This window comes from Canis lupus, chromosome 16 (genome assembly GCF_048164855.1).
Source record: "Canis lupus baileyi chromosome 16, mCanLup2.hap1, whole genome shotgun sequence".
Classification (NCBI taxonomy): domain Eukaryota; kingdom Metazoa; phylum Chordata; class Mammalia; order Carnivora; family Canidae; genus Canis; species Canis lupus.
In genome coordinates this window covers 11,483,275-11,507,641 of record NC_132853.1, presented here as the reverse complement: position 1 = coordinate 11,507,641, position 24,367 = coordinate 11,483,275, and the positions used below count along the sequence as shown (strand labels likewise).

The 24,367-nt window shown below is 61.7% G+C and overlaps 2 protein-coding genes across 12 annotated transcripts in view; one reads left to right on the top strand and one right to left on the bottom strand.

Moving 5' to 3' along the window:
• Nucleotides 1-17,407, bottom strand: part of KCNT1 (potassium sodium-activated channel subfamily T member 1) — a 60,437-nt gene extending 43,030 nt beyond the window's left edge. For 2 of the 9 annotated variants that reach the window (XR_012008467.1, XM_072778642.1), the window contains exons 1-2: nucleotides 17,265-17,407; nucleotides 5,936-6,094 (exon numbers count right to left, since the gene is read on the bottom strand). Coding sequence is in view for 7 of the 9 variants with exons in the window: in XM_072778642.1 (XP_072634743.1) it covers nucleotides 5,936-6,094; nucleotides 17,265-17,386 (281 nt within the window). In the remaining 2 variants the exon portion in view is untranslated. Of the gene's footprint in view, nucleotides 1-2,945; nucleotides 2,965-5,685; nucleotides 5,802-5,935; nucleotides 6,095-17,264 lie in introns of those variants that run through there. The other 7 variants (XM_072778636.1, XM_072778637.1, XM_072778639.1 and 4 more) reach the window with 6 other exon arrangements.
• Nucleotides 17,408-18,472: 1,065 nt separating this feature from the next.
• Nucleotides 18,473-23,041, top strand: SOHLH1 (spermatogenesis and oogenesis specific basic helix-loop-helix 1). 3 transcript variants are annotated; one of them, XM_072778627.1, is made up of 8 exons: nucleotides 18,473-18,586; nucleotides 18,858-18,986; nucleotides 19,455-19,602; nucleotides 20,016-20,137; nucleotides 20,224-20,315; nucleotides 21,451-21,640; nucleotides 22,074-22,162; nucleotides 22,645-23,041. In XM_072778627.1, the coding sequence occupies exons 1-8, from the start codon at nucleotides 18,546-18,548 to the stop codon at nucleotides 22,860-22,862; spliced, it is 1,029 nt and encodes a 342-aa protein (XP_072634728.1). In that variant the 5' UTR covers nucleotides 18,473-18,545; the 3' UTR covers nucleotides 22,863-23,041. The 3 variants fall into 3 exon arrangements, with proteins under 3 accessions (XP_072634728.1, XP_072634731.1, XP_072634730.1); XM_072778629.1 differs by having other exon boundaries at nucleotides 18,476-18,586; nucleotides 22,092-22,162; nucleotides 22,645-23,040; XM_072778630.1 differs by lacking the exon at nucleotides 18,858-18,986 and having other exon boundaries at nucleotides 18,474-18,586; nucleotides 22,645-23,040.
• The last annotated feature ends 1,326 nt before the right edge of the window (nucleotides 23,042-24,367 follow it).

Sequence of the window (24,367 nt, the reverse complement as noted above, 5' to 3'; positions counted from 1 at the left end):
AGTGTCTCTGGTTTAAGCTGCCTGGTGTTTTGTCCTGCAGCTGGAGCTGACTGCGGCGTGGCCTGAATGCAACAGCCTCCCGCCTCTGTTCCAGGTGGGTGTGAGGCGGGACGGTCCACGAACAACACACCTCCAGTGCTAGATGATACATCGTGGAAAGCATGCACATCAGGTGCCAAAGGGAATTATAATTTGAAACCAGAATGGATCATGGTTTTTGGGACTCTGAAGGGTGCAGGTTGCCCCCTCACTGGGTGTCTGTGCATGCCCTGCACTATTTCGGGAGGAACTGAATTCTGAGTCACACACACGCATCTCTGGATGCAGGCATGGAGGCCAAGATGCATGCTGCCCTGAATGGTCCAGGGGCAGGATGGGGAGCGTGGCTCCTGGGGGACACCCAGGTCTCCATCGTGGGGACTCCCAGACACATCCAAGGCATGGGCAGGGGGCTGCTGGCACATGGACCAAGGCTCCCCCAGTTCTCAGAAGACTGAGCGGTGTGCCCGGGTCACAAGTGCACACATAGGTCCCAGAACCCGGCTGACGGGTCTTGCACACATGGACCTGCGCTCTCTCCACCCCCACCCCCACTGTGGTCCCTTTACTCTCCATCTTCCTGCTGCTCACCTTCCCAGGCTGTGAGAGGGGGCCCCAGTCCCCCCACTTGGAGGAAGGCACGACCTGCCCCCAGGAGCCCGGTCTCCAGAGGGGTTACCTGGCCACGTCCCAGGTGTCCCAGGCCCTTGCTCCCTGTGGGGGGCCCCAGCCCGCTCACAGGACCCTGGGGGAGACGCAGGTGATGAGCCCTGGGCCTGGGAGGTGACTGGAAAAACCACGACACAAATTTTACTCCCTAAAAGCTCCTTGAAACTCCCAGAATTGGCCAGAACCTGGCACCACCCCAGGCTTTTCCTTGATTCAATCATGTCCCAGGCAGACAGAACCCCAGAGAAGCAGCCTTGTGGCGTCCAACATCAGCTCCCGGTGCCCATACGCCGGCGCCCTGGCCACAGCTCTGACGGCATAAAGCCAGAAACTGCCCAGATTGTGCATGGGGGCTGGGGGTACGTAGGACTGGATCCTGGAGGCAGGAGGCAGAAGGCCTCGGGGTTGAGGTGGGGTAGAGCCATGGTGGATGTAGGAATTTTGAGTCTGAGTCAGGGGACCAAGGACAAAGATGGGGGAGCCATCAGAGAGACCACGTGACAGCAGGCAGGTGTCCAGGGGGCAATGGACTGTGCAGGGGTGCCTGGATGCTGCTGTGGGTTGAGCAGGGTCTCTGGGGGCAGGTTAGGGGTTTGGCTTTAGCTCCATGTCCCCCCTGTCCAGGCTTCATTCAATCCTATTGTGCACGGAGCTGACGTGGCAGGAGACCCCCAACCAGGCTTGGGCCCCACCAGCTGTGTCCTCGGAGGCCTGTGAGCTTGCAGTGGACACAGGCCGCCAGCCAGGGTAGGGCAAGGAGAAGGTGCTGGGGCAGAGTTGGGGGTCCCACCCTGACCCACCCTATGGAGCCACCAGCCCAGTCCTGCCCATGAGTCATGGTATGGAACAAGAGGCAGACCCCCAGGAGGCCTGAGCCCAGCAGTTGCATGCAGGAAGGACCCAGGGTTCCCAGAGCAAAGCAGCGGGGCTCCTCCGATGCCAAGCCAGCCCCTCTTTTGGCCTGGCCAGCACGGATAGGGGCATGGCTGTGGTCACCCTCTGCTGGGACAGTGCCCTCTGCATTCATCAGTCCACAGAGGACCCACAGGTGCAAACCGCAGGCCAGCCTGTTGTCCCTGTGGCTTCCCTCCACAGCCCCCAATATTCCCCGCACACCCCTCCAGAGGAGAGCTCCCCACAAGTGCTTGCCCTCTCCAGCTCTCAGGAGGGTCCTCAGCCCTGGGCCCTGCAACAGTAAGAACACGTCCCCCACCCCCAACCTGCTGCCCTCCCAGGGTGCTTCTCCCACATCTGCAGGAGCCCCAGGTGGGGGAAGGACCTCAGGGAGCAGCCTGGGATGCTTCACATCCTGCGAGCTGTGCCTGGGCTGGTGCATCTCAGGAGAGGCTCAGTAACGTTCACTTTTTAACAGTTACAGCTGAGCTGCAGAAGTTTCTGTCCCTCAGGAGGGCAGCACTGTTCCAAGAGGCTCCTACTCCAGACGGGCTTTCACCCCACACCAGACCCCTTCTGCTTGGCTGACCGGGAGGGGCACGCATCCTGCAGAAACCCCAGCCCTGCCAGTTCCTCTGTGCACCCAGGCAGGCTCTGAGGGTCCCCAGTGGACCGAGCATTGAGGAGTCCCTGCCCCAGGGGCCCTGTCTGTCCATCACTGGTGCAGCAGGGCTGGCAGGGGTCTGTCCTCCGCTCCTGCAGTGCAGGACTGCCTGTCTTCCCGCTTCCCAGCTTGTGGTGTGAAATAATATTTGGCGTTGCTCAACTCCAGAGAAACAAGTCAGGCTCCATCCTCTGCTGTCAGAGGAACGAAGGCAAACAGCTGAATGGGGTCCTTCTGGATGGCATCCCGAACCCTGGAGGCCTGGCCTCTGTGTCCCTCCTGCTGCCACCGGCCTCCCAATCCTCAGATGCTTCTCAGAGTCCACCCATCCTCCACACAGATGCCTGGGGAGAGGAGCGGGCACTGACCCTGACATGGCCTCCAGCTGTTCTGGCCCCTGCTGGGCTGGGTCCTGGCCAGGCAGGCAGCTGTGGAGAGCAGGTGATCAGGGGCATGTAGGCCAGGAGTGGCCACACGCCAGGCCATTTGTCCTCACCTGTGGCTCTCCCCACCCCACAGTTCTGCTCCTTGTAGCGTGACAGCCCCTGTGTCCCCCCATCCTTGGGGCACAGAGCCCACCTGCATCCTCCTGACTTGGGGGGTGGGTGGGCCTGAAAGCCTCCCATCCGCATTCCAGGAGAGGAGGTGGAGAAACACTTACCATGACAAAAGCCCCTACCTGAGTCACTGTCTCCTCTCTGTGACCTTGTGGGGTGCCGTGTGCTGTCACTACCTCTTCCAAGAGGAGGGCTCAGAGTGGGCCGGGCCTTGCAGCCTCCAGCTCTGAAGCACTCAGACCCCTGTCTGTTGCCCAGACAGCTCAGGTGTCCAGGGCACAGAAGGTCAGCTGTGGATGGGGGTGGGGGCTGCTCCTTGGTTTCTGGGCACAAGGCCAGTGAGCTGTTCCGGATGGGGTGGGGAGCCCTGAGTCCAGGCCTTGCACAGTACAGGTGCACTTCTGCTGAGAGCCCTGCCCCGCAGGCAGTGGTGAAGGTCGCCCTGAGATCTTAGCTGCTCCCTGGAAGGTCTGTGAGCTCTGGCTCTGTCCTCCTCCCTTGCCTGGCCCCCTCCCAGGCCCCCTAGAGGCCAAGGCAGCCTCCTTGGCTCACGTGGGCTGAGTCCCTCCCTCCCTCCAAGGCCACAGCGTGTGAGGCTGCAGTGACTCACTGCTGGTGGCTTTATTTCTCTGGAGAGCAGGAAGCCCACAGCCCTGCCCGCCCACTCACAGCCTGCCAAGAGTCAGGGCAGCTGCACCCCCGCTCACCCTACAGAGCCTGCCAAGGGGCACAGAGGCTGCAAGTGGAGGGCTGGGTGAGGAAAGGGCCCCAGAACAATGCTGCTGATGGTGTGTGGGGTCCCTTCAGGCCCCCAGGCCTCATGATACAGAGAGACAGCCTGTAGTCCCAGGATGCCATGCCAGCACCCTGACCCCAAAACATCCTTACAAGGTTTCTATGTGTAGAACGGGTCCTGCCTCCATCCCCTACTTTGGGATTCAGTGATCCACAGCAAAGAGGATGAAGAGGGGACTGAGGGAGAGGCTCTAGAGATGCATGTCACAAGCATCCAGGAGGGCACCTCCAACAGTCAGGCCTCCCCTGGCTCCTCCTCCCTGAGCTTGGGGTACTCCTCAGAGTACAGCCTGGGCCTCCCTGCGAATGTGTCCTTATGGATGGGGGTCTCAGGTGGTCTCAGCCGCCCCCACTCCCCAACAGAGTCCTGGCTTCCAGCACTGCCTTCCCCTTAAGACCTAAGAGCACAGCCTGTGAGCAGGAGGGATTCATGAGAGGGACAAGGCCACACTTGAGCCAAGTCTGAAAACAGAGAAGGCCTTCTGACTGGGGTCCTGGTACAGTGGCTGCCAGGGGGTAGAAGAAAGCTCCCCACCCAAGCTGGCTGCTCCTGGAACCCTGGGCAGTCAGCACAGTGCCTCACAGGCTCCTCTCTGACCCCCATGTGAACAGGGGTAGCATCACCAGGAAGCCAGCAAGAGATGTGCAAACAGGAAGCCCTCTCCCCACCAGGGAGCCCCCTGGATCCTCCAAGGGCCATCATCTCTACCCAGGCCCCATGCCCCCTCTCTGGGTGAGTAGGGATAAGACCTCTAACCATCTACTCCTGAAAGCAGAAAGATGTGTCGCTCTAATCATATCAACCACAGGCACTGGCATTTATCGATGCAACCGGAGGCCTCGGGCCTAGTTGGGGTGACAGACGCCATTCCTGCCCACGTTGGAAAAATCCTTGGGGCTGCTGTTTCCAAGACTTGACTGAGACCCAGGGGGGTAGGCGCTGAGGGGCTGGCGCTGCCTGAAGAAGATGCTCAGCACAGGCGTTCGACCCAGGAAAGCCGCCAGCCCTGCCCTGCATTCCAGGGGGGCAGGAGAGCCCCGACCACATCCAGACACCAGGACCCTCCTGACCCCTCTGCCTCTGCCTCCCCAGAGAACAAAGTGGGACTCTTTCCTGGGCGTGTGCTCTCGAGTGGGCTTCCTAACTACTGCAATACTCAGTCCCACAGGGGGAAGCAGAGCTCAGAAAGCCCCTCTGAACATACAGCCACTCTGACGGTGAGTGTGGAAGCACTGTGAGCATCTCTCTCCTCCCCACTTATGGAGAACACTACCAGATGTGGTGTGATCTGGCCGGATGCTTGGTTTCTGGTGGGGGGCACAGTGATCTTAAAACCTCTTTCCACACGCTTTGGCTGCTCCTCCCGGGCACGGCCCTTACACATAGACCTCATTCACAAATGTGACTCTCCCCAGCTGAAGCTTCAGCAAAGATCATCCAGAGGGCTCCATCTGCATCTGGCAGTTTCAACCTGCGTACCCTATGTGCTGATGGGAAGGCCTGCATCATGGGGGGACCTGGACCCCTACTCGGCTAGTCCTCGGCTGGACGGGGGAGGACCTGCAGGTGCCAAGGATGGTGGGCGGGGGGAGGGGGGGCGGGCTTGACACATGACACAGGAAGCGAGGAGAACCGGCTCCTTCCCAAACCCCACAGGCTCCAGCTCCGCGTGAGTCCCTGTGCTGCCTTCACTGGCAGGCGTAAAAGCACCTCCCCTGAGGCTGACAGAGCTAAAGTGCTGGGTGTTTACCCAAGACAGCTATTTGGGGAAAAGGCAGAGAAAAGCAACGTTTCCTTCAGCTTCCTGCCAGCTCCCTGGGCAGATGCATTATTCCCAAGAGCTGGTTTTGCTGGTCTCTTACCGACAGGCTCGGATTCATTTTGCTTTTCTCCAGCCAGCAGAATTTGAGGTGAGGGAATGTGGTCTCTCCTGACCCCTCCCACTCCCCCCCCCACCCCCACCCCCACCGTCCCCTGTAAGTCACCAAGACAGAAACCTGAAAGACACTCCCTTGGCTAATAATAAACAGCCCCAGCCAGAGTCTGGAGGACTCTGGAGGACTCACCACGGGCTTGCTTCCGGCCCTGGTCCGTTCCTGTCCCCCAGAACGGAAGAGCTGCGAGTGGGGCTGGGGCCCAGGGGGCGGTCTTCCAGAGGATGCCCCATCCCATCCTCTGGGCCCTCCCCTAAGATGCCCCCCCCACCGCCCAGCCCCCCAACTTCCCCACCGGAAGCCCGGGAAAGTTGAAGGGTAGCGGCACGCTGGCCTTCAGCACCGTGGACAGCTCCGTGCAGCCCGCTGCCGCCCCCCCTACCTGTCGTCGTTCTGGAAGGACTGATCTCCCAGCAGCAGATCCCGGAAGCGGTACCGTGGCGGCAAGGGCAGCACCTCCGAGTCCAGGTCACTCATCTTGAGGCTGGCAGTGTCCGGGTGCGCACCGTCCCCACCGCCGCTGTCCCTGCCGCCAGGCTGCCTGCGGGCACACGCCAGCGCCCCCTCAGCCTGCGCTGTGCTCGCGCCACCCCCCCCCCCCCCCCGCCTCCCGCAGACCCCTGCCCTCCCCCCGCCCCCCCATGGGTCAGTCTAGAGAGGTCCCAGCCTGCATCCCCCCATCCCCCTCCACCCCCTCATTCCACAGACCACGCCCCCTGCATGGGTCAGTAGAGAGAGGTCTCAGCCTGTACCTCTAAGTAACCCCTTCCACCTCCCCCCTCCACTGTTCCACCTCCCAGAGACGCCCTGCACCCTCCCCCTCATGGGTCAGCCAAGGGAGGTCCCAGCCTCCATTCCCCAAGATCTCCTCACCCCCACTCTGCAAACCTCCCAGCCCCCCCTACACAGGACAGCTGAGAGAGGCCCCAGCCTGCACTCCCCTGTCCCCCCCAATATCCCTCACCTTCCCCAGACCCCTGCCCCCTCTCCTCCCACCCCCGTCAGCCCAGAGTTGCCTGGCCCACACTCCTAAGTACCCCCTTCTACCTCCCCCACCCCCAGCCCCATGCAGGCCCCACCTCCTGTAGACCCCCTGCTAGGTCAACCAGGCACCGGTTTCCCCCCTCCATGCCCCTGCACCCCCCTCATCCCTGCCTTCTGCCCCTCCTTCCACAAGTTCCACCCTGCCTGGTCAGCATGCATTCCTGGGCCTGCACCCCCCCAGACCCCCTCCCAGCCCAGGCCCTACCTCCCACAGCCCCTGCCCTGCCCTCTGCAGCCCCACCCTGCCTGCCAGGCCTGTGGCCATGGGGATGCACACCGGCCTGGGGTCATTCTAAATCACCTCCAGGGCACAGGAGGAGGTTCCTCAAGACCAATTCAGCGTCATGAAGCCCTCCCAGCAGCCCCCTCCACAGTCCTTGCTACTGAGGCTGTCTGCTCAGCTCTCCTCCAGAGCAAGAACACCTGTTTTTGACCAGAAGACCTCCTCCCAGACCCTCAGGCTACTGGCGGGGGGGGGGGGGGCGTTGGGATGACTGACCAGGAGACTTAAAGGTCTTTGTCCTTGGCATCCCTGGTGATGAGTGGCTTGGCTTGAATCAGAACTTGGGAGAGGGTGTCCCTGGGGAAGGACAGGACCTTTCTGGGCCTTGGCCCAGCAGCCCCTGCTGGTGTCACCTGGATTCTGAGACCACAGAGACCCCTGCCCCATCACCTGAGTTGAAGAGACCTGGCTGTGGTGGGTTGGGGGCCAGACTAGGCAAACCGAGGGGGTCCCTGGTGGCCTGCAGCTTTCTGAAGCACATGCATGTGTCTTCCAGGGCTCCTGCCCCTTTCCTGGGCCCATCTCTCAAAGTGAGTTCTAGCTAGTAACCCATAACACAAGGGGGTAGGTGCCAGCAGAGCCACCTCAGGCTCCTGGCCTTCTAGGGCAGCAGCCCCCAAAGCCCTCTGCACATCAGCCCTCTCTGCTCTCCAGGTGAGAGGATCACTAGCCACCCCTTGAGTCCCCACAACAGCACGGTGGCACCTGACCCAGCAGAGCAGTTGCACATCTCTTAACGCATCCTCATGGCATAGATGTACAAACAGAGACCCAGCTCCTGACCTCAACCAGCACCCTGGACTCCTGGTCTTCTGGCATCAGTTGACCTTCCAGGTGAGTCCAGCCCCGGGTCACCCCCGGGTGTTTCTTCCCAGATAGCCCACGATGGGATGCTTGTGACAAAGCCAGAATTCTCCCCTCACCGCCTCCACCTGCTAGGCTCACCCTCACCAGGCTCCTCTAAGAGCCAAGACCCCACACCAGCTATGGGTGGGCCCTGGGCTGGGCCTCCTGGGCCCCTCCTAAGTTGCTGTAGGGAAAGCAGGAGGAGCTGGGGGACGGTGTTCTCTGCCTCAACAGGAGGACACAGGAGTTGGGCTCTGGGCAGGGTGATCATACTCCCCTCCCTGAGCTGGGAAATTGAGGGCAGGCTGTGCCCAGAGACTAGGAGTGGCTGGTGGAGGGGGGTTCTCACTCACCTGGAGCACAAGGTCCACACAAGCAGTAGGCAGGCCAGCGGGTGCCTAGAAACCTCCTCTCCTCCTCATATCCCGAGGGGCAAGCACATTCCCTGAGCCCCCAGCAAGGGCCTGTCCCGTGCTCCCTGTCCCCTGGACACACAGCAGGGGGGTTGTGGCACCCCCATCCTATAGCCCTCAGAGCTGCTCAAGGACTGCCCCAGGCCAGAGCTGCAAGTGGCAGGCGCAGGTCCAACACGCCCGCGTGCTATTTTCCCAGGTTATAAGGTCAACCCTGAGGATCTGGCAGTGTCTGAAAAATAACATTTTCCTAATTACATCAGTGTGCCTGCATGTTTTTCCTTAGTCACAAGCTGGCCAGGCTGTGGGGAGGTGCGGGCAGGCAGGGGACCACGTGGCTGGAGCCTGGGGGCTGTCATTTCTGTCCTGCCCCTCTCTTGCAGAAAGCCTCTCTCGATGGCAGGACCCCCACCGTCGGCTGGCTCCCTGGGCACCGCTGCCCGGTTCCTTCCCTGTTTTGAGCAGCTGTGGGTTTTCTCTCTCCCCCAGCCTCAAGGCCCAGGCCTGCGGGGTCCATGGACAAGCTCAGAGGGTAGATCCTCTGCTTCAGGGGAACGTGGGGAACAGGAAATACACCGGCGGTGGGGAAGGCCCGGGGCGGGTGATGAGGGTGTGGGGCCCCTCCTCCCTGACGGTGCCACTGTGACACTGGACACTCAGGCCAGCGTAGTGTAGTGAACAGACCCCCCCCCCCCAGGCCACCTGGCATCCTGCCTCGTTCCCCCAGCAGGGCTGACAGCCAGGGCCGGGTGCTAGCTGAGGGCCAGGGTCCAGGGGGGCTCCTGGGAAGGTGCCTGCAGTAGGAGGGGCATGGCCGAGCAGTACTCCCCAAGCCATCAGGGTCTGGTTGAGACCTCCCCCTAAGCCCCAAGGTGTGTGTCCCTCCCTAAGGGCTTCCAGACCTGTGGGAGCAACAAGCTGTCCCGTCCCTGCCAAGGCTGAGCGAGTCCGCTCAGACACAGTCTGAGCCCAGACACAGTCCACAGCCCCCCTTCCCTCTCTATTCTATTGGCCTATTGGCCCAGACACAGTCCACAGCCCCCCTTCCCTCTCTCTTCTCCCTGCCTGACCTAAGGGAGGTGAAGAGGAAGTCTGGAAAGCCTGTGCCCATTATCTCTATGTCTCCTGTCACGACCACACCAAAGATGCAAAGATGTGCTGCTTTCTATGAGAGCTGAGTGCTCTGGCAGCCTCCCCAGCTCTCATGTGCCCTCAGGACAAGACATGGAACCCCATCCCTGGGACCTGCCACCTCTTGGCGCCAGGGCACAGCAGCGCCCCGGTCCTCGGGCAGGGAAGGGGGTCCCCACTCCTCCTGGGGACTCTCAGGGCACACACACAGGAGGCCCAGGCAGCAGCCAGGGGTCCTGAGGACTTGAGGGTGGTTCAGTCCCATCCCATCAGGTCACACTGGGTGGCCCCATGGGAGTCATCACCCCTCTCTGAGCCTCAGGCCCCTCATCTGTAGTGAGGAGGCCATCCATCCTCCCAAGCTGGTTATAAAGAGGCAAAAAGGAGGTGAGTATGAGAGATTTAGTGTAACCCCCAGCACAAGATGGCTTAGTCCGCTTCAGCATCTAATCCAGGGCTGGTCGGCAGCATCCAGCCAAGTGCCGAGCATCAGGCTCCTTGGGATGCCCAACGCCCTGCTTGCCCTCTCCAGGTCAGCTGGAGGCCCCTTTGGGGAGCTTGGATCGGTAACGCTGACCTGGGGGACCCAGCCAGAGAGGCTGGCAATGAGAAGGGAGGTGCACGGCCCGGAACATGCGAGGGAAGTCCTCCTCAGCACTTTGGTGCACATGTGGTACCCTGGGCCTTGCCAGCAAGTGCCAGCCACATGCCAGGCACCACCACTGCAAGCTAGGGCACGGGATCCCAAGAGCAATCTGCGTAGAGCCAGGACTCACACATTCCTATGGTCTGAGATGAGCCTAAGGAGCCTCATAGAGTGCCCGCAGTTAGGTAGTGGCCCACTGGGGTGGGGAGCTATCCTCTTTACCACCAGATGCGCTGGCTGCCTTTGAGAGGTGAGGGGAACCACCAAGAGCCAGGGGTTTCTGCTTCTCTTCCTCTCACATCTGCCTACTTGGTGCTCGAGGAGTCAATTGGCAGGACTATGGGAAGGTAAATAGCCCAAGACCTGCTCCTCCCACCAAAGGCACCAGGCCCTAGTGGTTTTATGCTCAAGCTCTACCCTCTCAGTCAAATCACTCCAGAGCCCATAAAGAGATGGAAGCTACTCTGTTGATTTGCCAAGGCTGGCCCAAGCCCATCACTACGATCGCACACGCACAGAACCAGTGCTGATGCTGGGCAGTCTCCTCTGAGACAAGTTTGCCAGAGCAAACTCTCAGCAAATGGGATCTATACTTGGCCAGAATTAAGTAGAATGTGTATCTTAAAAAAGCATGACATGCTTCACTACACTCAGAAATTCAAGGAGGATGTCCACGTGGATCATATTGGCAGATCCAGAAAAAAACCTTCAAGATTCAAAACCCACTGATAAGTCAGTCAGACGTAGAAAGAAACATTCCCAAATTAACTAATAGCAAAAAGAATATTCCAGAAATCTAGGCCAACATTGTGCTTGTGGTGAACAGGCTGAGCTGCTCCGTCTCAACCTGAGACGCCAGTCTGCCTGCCCCGGTGGGAGTCCTGGCCAGCTCGCCAGACAAAGAAAACAGCAAGAGCAATGAACACCGAAGAGAAGAAACATGGCTCTAATGGTGTGTGGCCGGCACAGCTGCTTATCTAGAAAGCCCAAGAGAATCCACTGAAAAACTATTATAACAAATAAGAGCCTCTAATAACCGGGCCCCACCTGAGCACATCCCACAAGCCAGGAGCAGGTGCAACAAGGTGGCAAGTGTCTTGGGAAGACCCTGCTCTCAGCGGCCATGTAAACCCAAGGCTCCAGAGCTGACAGACCGTTGGGGACACCAGACAGGACGAAGGGGACACCCGAAGCCGGAAGCTGTCACTAGCAGGACGAGGTGCTCATTTTCCACAGGGGTGATCAGCTCCCATTGATGCACAAGGTCAATTTCTCAAGATGTGACTCATTGTTTCTGAAATTCAGACCAAAAAATAAACGTGCAACAAGAGCCAAGATGCGCCTTGCAGCTGTCGGGACTAAGAGCCACAGCTGTGGGAGGCCTAGGGTCTGGTGAGGAAAAGGACACGTAGTGGAGAGTGGAGGTGGCCATGGTGGTCCCCCAACCACACTGATGGGACATGGAGACATGGGCCTGGCCTGGGGGGCTGGTGCTGGAAACTGGGTACTCAGGCCACGCTGCAGCCAACCTGAGACCCCACCCTGCGGCCCCATACGGAGGAGAGGACTGGAACAGGGTGCAGGGAGAGCTGTCTGGTGTTGAGAAAGCATCTAATACGTGAAGACCAGAGCATGTCAAGGAACAGAACAGAGGACAGAACTGTGATCCCCAGGGACAACTGCTGGCACAGCCATCACCACCAGGCCACCTGCGGGAACACCTGCAGGTCACGGGGGAAAGACACACAAGCACAGATGAACTCTGAGGAAGGGCAAGTGGCAGGTCAAAGAACACACAAAAATCGGCCAAGTATATGTGGGAAAGCTTTCCACCTCACTGGTTGCTGGGGAGACAGTCGGGTGCTGTCATGTGCTGGTGGCCACGTGCGGTCAGAGAATGCCCACAGCAGGGAGAGAGGGTGTGCACCCAGCTCTCGGGCCCATGTCTGCCGCGTGGATACGGGAAGTGCCACTGGATCTGCGTGGGCTATGATGCAACAGTGGGGCTGCCCCTCCCCAAATTTCCACCGCCGCCTCAGGACGTGGCTGTGAACAGTCTGAACGCACGCTAACTCAGGACACCACTGTGCTGAGAACACGTGCATCTGTGTGACGCACATGGACACAGATCTATCAACACAGAAGCGTCCCTTCAGGGGCCCCTATGTTAAAGGCAGCACATACTCCTCTCCAAAAGAACCTCCACAAGAGGAAGTTCTGTCTGGGCACCCTTGCCTGCCATGCATGGACTGTCCCCACTGCACAGCGACCTCGGGTTAGGAGTGGCAGCAGGGATGAGAGGCCATGTCTTGCCCACAGTGCTTCACGGGAGCCCAGGTCACGTGAGACCCATCACTGGAGGTCAGGACCACCTCTACCCCCAGCTTCCCCAGGCTGGAGCCCCAGTCTCCACCCCCAGTCCTGGGCTCACTTCCCAGCAGGCCTCTGGGGAGAAGCTGCTCCTCACGCCAGGCGTGTGGTGTCCCAGAGAACATTCCTTCTTCCCCCAGGGCTCCTTGCAGGGGTCTGCACTGCTTACAGTGCTCAAACTGTCCCAGGGCCTGCAGGGATGGAGGGGCATCTCCTGTAAGGGAACTGGTCCCTCTCCTATGACATGCTCCTCTGTGATTCACACGCAATTCAGAATTCCCAAGCAGCCTGCAGAGCCACATTTGTCAGAGGCACAGGGAATGGGGAATCTGTGCACCCGTGGATGCATGTGCGTGCATGAGTATGCCCGTGAACATGGGTATGGGTGTGAGAACATCCTCAAGCAGCCCCACTCCACAGCCAGGAGAGTCGTGAAGACACAGCAGCATGGTCGGGGTGGGGGGCCATGGAGAGCTGGGCTTGGTGCCCGGGGAAGCGGAAAGCTGAATCGCACTGCTGACCACAACAGAAAAGCTAAGTGCTTCCTTTGCACAGTAATTAAAAAGTCCGAGCCATTCAAGCTACTCAGCAGCAGGCGGGCAGGCATCTCTGGGGAACGTCCACCCTCTTCTCAGGGCAAGGGGCTCTGAGTCAATGCTATGGATGGCAGCTCCCCACCATCTCCCAGAAACGTCAAGCTCCAAAGTGAAAGCTCAGAAGGCAGCTGGGAATGGACACTTCATGGCAGCTTTCTCTGTGCACCAAGCAAACCCAGAGGGCGGGCAGGCAGGACCCGGGAGTGGTGTGGACACAGGGCCTCCGGCCCAGGGACCTATCCCCACCACTGGCCTTCCCTGAGCCCAGATCCACCTGTGAGGATGCAGAAACCACGGGGATTTGCAGTTCCTGCCTGCCTGCCCATCTGCACTTGGGCCTGCCTTTTAAGGAGACCCTCCCCATTGCACAACTCCCCCCAACCCCCACAAGAAGGACACAGCGTGTCTGGGGCACTCAGGGTCAGGCGATAGGTCCATGTCCAGATTACTAGGCCTACAACCCATAGCTGATCCTGCCCATGAGCTGCATCCCATTCTCTGGCCAAGATGCCCGAGCACCTGCCCCTCCAGCTGGATGCACGGTGGCTGCTTGGAGGCGCCCAGTGAGGGGCTCCACCTGGGGAAGGGCTGCCCATCTGCCCCTGTCTTGCCCCTGACCAGCCCTCAGGACCACCACAAGTCCCCGTGCTGGCCACACTGAGTGCCTCTGAGAACTGGCATGGCCAGCAGGGGTACCCCGGGGCCCTATCTGGAACGGAAGCCCAGGTGGGGCTGTTACTCTGCCCACGCGTGACACCTTATTCCTGGCAGCCCCTTGGCTCTTAGAGCCACATGCTCTCAGCATCCAAGAGAGCCCAACTTTGTGGCCAGCCTCCCTGTCCTCTGACACTGGCCAGTATCTCCAGGGTCACATCTCACCAATGCCCTGAGGGCTCCCCCAAGGACTCCACGCTGGGCTGTCCACCTCTCCAGGACCCTAGGCCACTGTGAGCCCAAAGATGTCACTGTCAACACCAGCACAATGCCCCAGACCGCAGCCAGGGTCTCCAAAGGGGCAGTTACCTGGCTGGGTGGTGTTCAGCTTCCCTGAGCCTTGCTTGACCCACAGGGTCAAGGAAGACCTCTTCAGGCCACCAGGTCCTCTAGGTCCTCAGCCACTGGACCTGAAACCACAGGTACCTCTGTTCCCCCGACTGTGGCCAACCTCCTGGCACCACCCAGGGTGGTAATTACACACGCTCCATGTGGATGCTGAACCTGATCTGCTCTCCTACCCCACCTCTTGTCCTGAGCCCTAGGGAGAAACAGGAGATCATGCTCTGTCCTGATGTGACAGCTCCAGCGGCTCGGCTACTTGGCAGGGACAAAGTGGACAAAAGTGACATGCTAGGATGCTAGCGCTGTGTCTCAGCCGCCTCACACGTTGGTAGGGTCCTTCCTGGCCATGACACCTGCGGCTTCCCAGCAGCCTGGAACTGGGTCCCTTGGGGCTTCTGGATCTCTCTCTCTCTCTCTCTCTCTCTCTCTCTCTCTCCCCTCCGCCCTCTATCAGCGAAGACACGGTGGCTGCCCTTCCCCTCAGGGAACCAGTACCAGCTGAGGTCCTCAGCAAGGAGCCTCTGGCCCAGTCACTGTCAACATGTTGGGCAATGCCACGGGCCAGCAAGAGCTGGCATCTAGGGCGGCTGGCACGTCCACAGGCCTCCAGACCCCACTGCCCCACGCAGAACGGGCCAGAGTGAGTACACGAAGGATTCTTGAACACGTCCCCCTGTGGCAGCTCCAGATGACAGAGCCAACTTCTGCAGAAGGCCTCTCCAGGGACTCCAGTCTAGGGAGCCAGCCCGGCCCTGCCTCCACCCCCCGGAAACGTTCTAAACCCACCTGCACCTAGTATGAGCCTCACGTCCTGTCCACAGCGGATCAAGATTTTAGGTGAGCATGTGGGTGGCCTCATCCACACATAGTCCCCCCCCCCCCCCCACACACACACATCAGGAGCCTTGACCCTGTCCCGTCCAGCTCTCCTCCTGGGACATGTGAGCACAGAGCCACATACACACTCAGGTCTGGCCACTACCCGCCCAGCAGCCCCCTGCATCCGCAGGGCTCCAGACACTCTCAGGCAGATTGTCCCAGGGCTCAAAACCTGGGGCTCATCAGAGAGAACAGAAGCACTGGCACTCTGAAGGCAGGCAGCCCTCAGGGAGCGGCCTGCAAACCCCTGCCTCCCCTGGAAGCCTAGCGAGAAAGCTCGGGGAAAGAACTCACGCCCAGTCACTAGCCTTTCGTGGGAAAAGGAAGTCACAATGACAAAGCCCAACCTCAGCCACCCCACGATCTTCCTGGGCGACTCCACGTGTTACTCAGATGTAGACGTGTGGACAAGCTAGCTGGTAAACAGACCTGCATGCCCGGAAGCTGTGGCGTAGCTGGACGGGCAGACACAGGTCACACCCACGGACCAGCCCCCAGACAGAAACACAGCTCCAAGGGGGTACTCCTCGCCTCTGTCCCCCTCTCACTCACCTCTGTCTTCCTGAGCTGCTGCTGCAAACTCTCCCGACCAAAGGCAGACCCTGGAGCTCCCTCCAGTTCCCCAGGACAGGAAACCGCCCTCTTGCTGGCCAGAGCTATGCTGTACCTCAAGCCCTGAGAACCTTTCCCACAGGGCCTGGGCCACTTCCTGCTGCCTTGCAGGCACTGCTCCCTAATATGGGACTGGAGGGCTGGCCAAGACCTCCAGCCAGGCACATACCCTGGCAGGATGCCAGCCCCGGATCTTTGCACCCTCTGCCATCAGGGTGCATAGGGTGCCACACCAGCCCTCTGTGGGGAGGGGCAGGGCTGCGGGGAATGGGCAGTTTTGGGAAAGGCCAGAGGGCTTGGACCAGAAGGCTAGCACTGGTTAGCTCTGGGGCAGGACAGGGCCTCCCCAGGCCCCTGCACCTTCCATAACAGCTGTCACCTGCTGGGCAGTGACATCTACTCCTGGGGAAAGAAGAAAATAAGGACTATATCCAGTGATCTTACAGGGTGGCTGGGGCCTGGGATCCCACATCCCAGGGATAGACCTAGGGTCCAGACACCAAGATAGAGATTCCTGTAGCCCAGAGAGCCAGAAGCCCTCCCCAGGACCCTCCGTGCTTCATCTTACAGCCTGGGGGCTGGCCGCCAGCAGCAGGCAGGGCTATCCCACCACCCCCACCTCTGCCTAGAACCACAGCACTGTTACTGATACCATGCAGCACCTTTCAAAACAGAATCCCACCCAAGGTCCAGAGATGGAGCAAAGCCAGGCCCCTGGACTCCAGAGGGGCCCCTGCTGTGAAGCCTGGTACAGGAAGCTGCCCCACAGAAGCTCCCCAACCCAGGCCCTCATTCCCCCCAGAAAGCTCTTCCTTCTCCCAGCTACAGCCTGTCTCCCTAACCCAGCAGCCTTGTCGCAGCAGCTCCCACTCCAGCCCAACCCCACCTTTCCTTGGGCGGCGCAGGGATGGTCCTTACCCAGCCTGACCTTCCCTAGGGGGCCCTCACCCAGCCTCCCTTTTCCCGGAGGTGGATCTTCACCCAGCCTCACCTTCTCTGGGCCCTCCCCATCCAGCCCAACCTACCATCCGGCATGACCTTCCCCCAGGGGCTTCCCATCCAACCTAGCCTGCCACCCAGCATGACCTTTTCCGGAACCTCCCCATTCAGGCTGACCTACCACCCAGCATGACCTTCCTTTGGTTGGGACAGCTACCCATCAAGTCAGCTAGGACTCTGCCTTCCCCAGGCCTTGCCAAAGCGATGTGCCCTCTGGGCCAGTCACTTGGCTGGACAGGAAAACGGCATCCTGGGACAGGTAGCCTGGGTGAAAAGTGGCCAACCGCGGCTGGCTCCCAAGCCACCTAGAAGCCATATCAGCTGGTCCTCTTCTCACCCCCTGGGCAAACGGGGACCACCCCTCCCCCCTCCCAAAAAAGGATAAGACAATACTCCTGATTAAAAAGCCAGGACTCCTGTCCTTTGCGTAATTGTACACCTGCCTCCCACAGCCCATCTGGGTCGGTCCTGGGAAGTGCGGCCCTTGAACACCTGCTTCTGTGTGGAGTATCGTGCCACTCCCCCACCCCCGGTTTGTTCGGTGGAGGCCCGCGCAGCCCCAGCCCCCCCAGGGCAGCACCTCCTGGCGCCTGGGAGATGCTGAGGCACCTTTGCGCGCCGCGTGGTACAGACGCCAGCCCCGCCCTCCCTACCCCCTCTCCTCACCTCCCCACTCCCCGCCTCTCCCTCCAGGCGCCGGGTCCTATGTCCCCGCGGTAGGTGGCGGCGGGCGTGGAGGTGGACCTGGGCTGCGGGGGCCCCAGGGTGAAGGGGGTTCTGGGGTGCGAGGGTCCTGGGGTCCCTCCGCCTGGGGAGGGGCGCACCGGCTGTACCTGGGGCCGCATCGGCCGTCGTCGAACTCGAAGGTCCGGTTGGTGTGGCCCCTGCCGCGCGCCCCAGGCCGCGACCCCCTGGAAGAGTCTCCCGGGCTGCGCGCCCCGTCGGGGAGCGGCATGCGCGGCGGGGGCGGCTCGAATCTGGAACCGAGGGAGAAGCTTCTGCGCTTTGCTGCTTTCCCCCGAAACACTGCACTTTTCTCTCCCCAAACAGGAAAAAAACGGCTGTTCCAGGGTCGGGGCTCGGGCGCCGGGCAGGGCGCGCCCCCTGCCTGCCGCGCGGCGAACGGCGGCGGCGTAGGGCCGGGCGGAGGACGGGGCGGGTCCCCGGTGGCGCTGGCGCAGGACCCCTCGCCCCTGCTGGGGGGGGGCCTCAGTCCTCCGAGCAGACGCCGCCCACCCGTCCCTGGAGGTCAGCCCCAGGAGGGCACGGGCACCTATAACGGCCCGAGACCCGCGCGACCCTGGGGAGCGAGCTGAGAGGGTGGCGAGAATCGGGGGCCCAGGGCAGGCGGGGGCACGGCGCGGGCAGGGAAGCCGGTGTGCAGAGGCGCAGGGGGAGCTGTGGGCATGCCCCTGGCTCCTGGGTGGAGCGCGGGGGAGAGGACATGCTTCCGGGGCCAGGTGCAGGTGCGCTGCAGATGCTGGCCCCAGGGGCAGGTGGGTGTCCTCCACAGACCTGGGTCAGGGAAGGTCTCGGCCCGCCTTCCCGCTCTCCCCTGGGACCCCCGCGCTGGGTTCCTGGCCAAACAATGTTCCAGAAACTCCCATCTAATCCTTTCCCACAGCTCAGGGAACACCTAACTGCTCCGCCAAGGGAGCCCTACCTGTGGCCTGACACCTGGCCCACGTGCCCGCGCAGGCAGGAGCCTGGGCTCCTATGTGTGCTGCTTGAGGGTTCCAGAAAACCGCCACTCTCCTCTCCCGCTCGTTCCCTTCCCAAAGTTAACCTTTAGGACCTTTACTTTCGTGCCCCCTCCCTAGGGGGCGGCGCCTAGGGAGGCCACACCTAGAGGAGCGGCGACCCCCAAGAAGGGGACCCCCGGGAAGAGGAGGGAGGAGGACCCAGGCGGTCGTGGCTGCTTCATAGCAACTTATCCAGGGAGACACCTGGGGCCCCGGGGCCGGTGGGGGCGGGGCGGGGCACGTGCTGGGCGGGGCGGGGCACATGTGCGGGGCGGAGCCAGCGGCAGAGACGCGTGCGCACGAGTGTGGGGCGGCACGTGGGGCGGCACGTGGGGGTCCTGGGCGTGTGCTTGCGTCTCTGCAGCTGCGCTCATGGCGTTCCGGAGCTCTGAGGCTGGCGTTGTGGGGTGCAGGTGAGGGCCTGGGGTGCCGGGTCAGGTGGAAGGCCTCTGCCTGGGGTGTGTGTGGGTCCCCAGTCCTAACAGTGACCTGCAGGGCCTCAGCCGGCGTGACCCTTTGGGGTAGGGCGCCTGCAGCAGGGCCTTTGGGGGAGGGCGGGCCCAGCAGGACCAGGTCCAGCACCCCGCCCCGGGGCCCCTCAGAGACGTCATGTCCATGGGGACCCCGGGGGGCCCGGCTTGTTTCCCGAGTTGACAGAGCGCGTTGCTCTGTCTCTGCTGGCAGCGGGCCTTCCCCGCCCAGCGCCCAGGGCTGCAGCGAGGAGCGAGGCCAGGGCTCCGGCCGGGTCAAGGCGGCCCCCGAGCGGCCAGGCCCTGGCCTCCCGCGGAATGTGCTCAGCGAGAGGGAGCGCAGGTGGGTGGCCCTGGAGGCCCGAGGGCATCTCTGGCTTGCAGGGGAGCTGCTGGGGGGCGGGGGAGGGGGGCGCGAGGCTATCAGATGGAGGCTGGGACCAGGGGCTGTAGGCAGCTGGGGCAGGGGGCGAGGTTGCCCTGTGGCCAGGGGACAATTAGTTCCTCCTGGGCTGAGCCAGAACGCCCACCTCTGTAGCCCTCCTGACCAGCTGAAGGTTGTGCCTTTGGGGTCTCTAGTGGGGTGGGGTGGGGTGGGGGCATCCAGGGCAGGGCTGGCCACTGCTGCACAAACGTAAGGGTAACCTGTGGCGGGTGACCCTGAAGGGCTCATATTGTTTGGAGAGCTAACTAGCAGGTTTGTTCTACTTGAGGAGGCCCTGGGGGCGGCTCTGAGGGGTGTTCTGGCGTCTGGGGTCCTCCCCCCTGGTCCAGGCCATGTGGACTGACAGACACGGCTGTTTGCAAGCAGGAAGCGCATCTCCGTGAGCTGTGAGCGCCTGCGGGCTCTGCTGCCCCGGTTTGATGGCCGGCGGGAGGACATGGCCTCGGTCCTGGAGATGTCCGTGCAGTTCCTGCGGCTCGTGGGCACCCTGCTGCCGGGCCAGGAGCAGCACACCGTGAGTGGTGTTTGTGCTGCCGGTCCCTGCTCTGCTGGGGGGCAGCTCACCCCCTGAGGGGCAGCCCTGACTTCCCTGCAGTCCTGAGGTCCTGGTCTCCCCTCTGCGTGTGGTGCTGCCAGGGGAACTGTGATCTTGGCTGGCAATCCTCCATTTGTGGTGGTTCCCCCTGTCAGCAGGTGGCCTCCCCAAGTGAGGCAGGAGCCCCGGGAAACAAGTCTGGTCTCCATGTCAGTCCCTTACAGCCCTGTCGTCCGTGCTCTGCTTTTCTAGCCCAGGATCTGCACTTGAGCTGAGCCCCTGCCACCCTAGTAGGGCAGCGGGTGACAGACCACAGCCCACCCTACTCTTCTCAGGTGTCGGATGATTAAGCATAATGACCTGTTACCCATTACACTTGTATTCGTTTTTAGGTTTTTGCTTCTTCCAAGGAGCCGTGGCACAAGTGGCAGAAGGACGTCACACAACTGGCTATGTTGGGTCCAGCTGCAGCAGTGGCACCAGACTGTGACTTGGAAGCGTGTGGCCTGACCATGTTAGTGTTCCTTGTGTAGCTGGGCACTCTTGAGGACTGCAGACACAGACCCTTCAGGGCTCCCCATCTGTCTTTGTGTCACCTAGGCCACAGGCTCCTCCAAACTGTGCCACTGCAGGAGTGGGTGAAGCCCCATTGGGGGTGGCCGAGGTGCTGGATGGGCCACCAGCCCTCCCTGGTAAGCAAGAGTGGGTACCGGTGCCTGTGAGGTTGGTGTCCTTGCCAGAGGGGAGACAGACAGGCGCTGCAGGACGGCCTTGGGTCTGACCCTGGGAGTGGCGGAGTGTGTTCCCCAATGGGGGTGGAACCCGTACTGTTGGCGTTCTCATCGTGACAAACCTGTGTGTTGGGGTGTAGCTCAGGGACCCTGCGCTGCCCTCAGCTGTGGTGAAAACAGGTTAATGGGAGCTATGGGGGGCAGGGGTGCAGGCTGAGCTGCCCTGGCTTCTCTGCTGCAGGTGGTGGGTTGTTCTTGGGGCATCCTTGTCCCATTCTCTGCTGGGGAGCAGGGTCCAAGCTGCTGCTCCCCCAGGACGACTCCTCGGGTCTCCTTCACCTTGGACCTCTCGGGGTCCCTGGGTCCTGCAGGAAGCACGTCCCGTCCTCCTCGTCCCTGTTGTGCTCACTGTCCTGAGCAGCCCCCGCCTGGCCTGCCCTTCTCAGGCATCGTCCTGCTCCTTTGTCCTGTAATTGAGTGAGTCACAGACTCTGCACAGGGAGGGCTTTTGTTCTCTGGTACTGTGCCAGCCAAGCCCGCGGGGCACCTCTGATGGTTGTGCCTCCCTTGTGCCGGACCCCGGATCCTAGCTATTTGTCACTCTGTGGGCACGACTGGCGGTGCTGGCATTCAGGCCTCATGCATGTGACTGCTGTGCCGCAGTGTCTGAGCACCACAGGAACCAAGGATGTGCCTGCTGATTGCCTGAATGTGCCCACGGAGGAGCAGCGGGGGCTTGCTGTCCCCAGGGCTGGCGGCGGAGCTGGGGCCTCCAGGGACCTTTGGCAGCCACGGGCAGGGCAGGAGAGTGCAGAGGTCATGGGGCAGGGAGTTAGGTCTGAGGGCGGAGGCCGGGGTAGGGACGAGGGCAGATGGGTAGGGTCCCGGATCAGAGCTCCAGGGGCTGACTGAGGCCAGGTGGGTATCTGCTTCAAGAAGCCTGACTGGCCCTGGGCGTTCGTGTCCGGGTCATCTGTCTGTGTGCTGCCCCGAGCTCTCTCATCCCTGCTCCGGGCACCACATGGGTGTGGGGGTCTCCAGAGGAGGGCTGCTCCCCACGTGGGGAAGGCTCCCCTGCATCTCACTTCTGTCGTAGAGCCCTGCAGCCTGCTTTCCCAGCCCCCAGGCCCAAGTCCCTCCAAGGTCCTGAGGCCGCCCCCACCCTGGCCTGCCCACTCCTGGCAGCCATCCTCCCCCCTGGTGAGCGAAGAGGCTCAGAGCTGCCTGTGCCAGGCTGGGGAGCCCCCGGCAGAGGGGGCCAATTCCATCATGACGCTGGACCCCAGGTGGGTGCCCTGGTGGGCGTGTGCAGCAGCCCCGCACCCCCACCCCCCGGGAAGTCTGCACCCCTCCCTCACCATCTGTGCCTGGGCCGCAGCTGCCAGCCCAGACCGGTTCGAGCCAGACGCTGCCGTGTGGTTTTCTGACGCGTTTCTGAAAACGTTGTCGTGTTCTAGGCGGTCTGTGTTTCGGCTGGTAGTAAACGAGTTTGTGTTTTGTGAGCACGCACCAGCTGGGCCGTGGGAAGGGAGCGTGGCAGAGGTTGGAGGGAAACCAACAGAGGCAGCGTGGTGGGCCAGTCTGTCCTTGGCGGGAGGGCTCAGGGTCTGGTGGGGGGCACCCTGTTTGTTCATCCTGCACCTGAAGCCACCCTCGAGGGCCCGTACCTTCCTCCTGTGGTTTGAGGAGTGGGGTCGCCTGGGATCACCAAGGGTGAAGTTCTCTGCTCCCATCCAGGCCTGCAGCAGGATGTGATGTGGAAGACGGGATGTCCTTCTTGCTGAACGCCAGTCCTGACTGGTGGCTGGGTGAGCGGGGAGACGTGAGCGTTTTTCTTTGCTGTGGGACACTGAGATCTGGTGTCTGCGTCTGAGCTGATTTCTTTTGCTGGTGGTTGTCATCAGGGTGGGGGTGCAAGGTGACCTGTGTGCACGAGGAGCCACGTGTGAGCCTAGTGCGTGGAGCTGCTTATGTGTCTCCTGCTGTTCCAGGGCAGTGGGGAGTGGTGGGGGGGTCTGTGTTGTTTCTTTAAACATCCCCTTGAGGACACCGGATCCGTGATGAATGGAATGTCTGAGATTTAGCATTGTGGGCAGTGGTTTTCTGTTGTGGTCGGATGGGCCCTCCTGGGTCTCCAGCAGGGCCACAGGTGTGGGCTCGCCTGCCTGTCATGGCCCTCAGGAGCCAAGTCGGACAGGACAGGACAGACAGGCAGAGGTGGGCCTCTTGTACCTTGACCCCGCCATGCCTGGCCCAGGTACCCAGGCTGACATGTTGCATCTGCTTCCAGGGTCTCTGGAGGGCAGAGGCGCCAGTGTCCCTTCTCGGAGCACAGCCAGGAGCAGTCTGCTGGACAGGGCAGAGCCCAGCTTCCTGACAGACCCCGAGCCCGGCTCCCAGGAGCTCCTGGGCGGCCCCCTGGAGCCGTGGGGCTCGGACGTGGGCTGCCCCAGCCTGGCCCTGCGGGAGGAGGTGGACAGCATCTTCCCTGACTTCTTTCCCTTCTAGGCCGGGGGGGCGGGGGACTGGGCCTGTGTTGCACACGTGTGTCACACACCCTGGTGGCTTATTTTGGGTTCGGGTGGCAGCTGTGCCCTGCTCCCGCATGGCTGGCGGGGTAACGGTGGTGGAGGCTGAGATTAAAGGCAGGCCGGTGCTCCTGCAGAAAGCAGAACTTCCGGAGCTTCTGTGTAATCAGTGCAATTCACTGGGCAGATGGCGCAGCTTCCGCTCAGAGTGCGGGCACTTGCCTGGGGTTTTGTCTCTGTGATGTTTTTGGCCTTGGGTGTCCGTAAATAGCTCCTCAGTCTGGGGAGGGCTCTGGGGCCGAGAGTTTTGGGTTCCTGGCCTGCTCCTCAGAGAGTCCGGCAGGGGACCCCACCTCTCCAGTGGCTGAGGCTGGTCTGAGCTGTGGAGCTGTGGAGCTGCCCTGGAGCGAGGCCCAGGAGGCTGCCCTGGATGGTCCTGGTGTCCTGCTGCAGCCGGGGAAGGGCAGGCCTCTCTGCCTTTGAGATGGGGTTCTCTGCACTTGTCACTCGGGGCGAGTGTGGGGGGAGCCTGTGGCAGAGGTCACCTGGCATCCACATCTGGAGTCTTCTCCTGGAGGGCACAGCCCAGTCCTAGCTGCTCCTGACTACTGGGATCTGGGGAAGGCCTGGGTTACTGGGAGGAGCATGCCAAGCCCCTGAGGTCGAGCGGGGCTGACCCTGCCCTGCATCCTACCATCTCTCAGCTCAGCCCCAGGCTGGCCAGGGCCTCACTACTCTGCTCCTGCTCGTTCCCTCCCAGAGATGCTGGGCTCCAGGCCTCTAGCGACCCTCCAGGCCAGCGAGTGCCTCAGGGTCCAGAGGGCTCTCTGCCCTCCAGGAGAGTAGGTTCTCCTGACTGTGAGTCCTGAGTCTCCTGCCCAGGCTGCCTGTCCCACACCTGAATGCATTTCCATTCCTGCAGCCGGAAAGTTCGATTCATTCTATGAGTCATTGCAAACAAAGGTGAGGAGCAGCTGGCGTGGGCTGGAAGCACTGGCAGAGTGAGCCCTTCATGGAGCCTGGCGGGGGCTAGGGGGAGGGAGCCTGGGGGTGGCCAGGTGCCCATGGGGGCAGCGATCACCCCCGGACCATAGTCCTGAGGACCCTCGTGGTCCTCGTGTGCGTGCATTGCGGGCATCAGCACTGGCGTGTGCACGTGTGTGTGTGTGTGTGTGCTTCTCAAGCGTAGGCCGTGCCTCCTTTTGGTGGGGTGGGATGCTCGGGCACCCTACTGTCAGCCCAGCACCCTGGGCACAGCTGTGTCAGGGCTGAAGCAAATGCCTGGGTACTGCCGCTGTGAGGTTCAGGCTCACTGAGCCAGGAGGGAGACCCACGGTGGGACTGTGAGCCCCACCTGGGAGTAGGTGCATGGCTCTGTGGAAACGGCAGCTGATTTTGGCTAGGCTGACCTAGAACAGTCTTGCTTTTGGCCCCCAAAGCCCACGCTGACCTCAGGTCCGCACCCAGGGAGGGGAGATCAGGAGT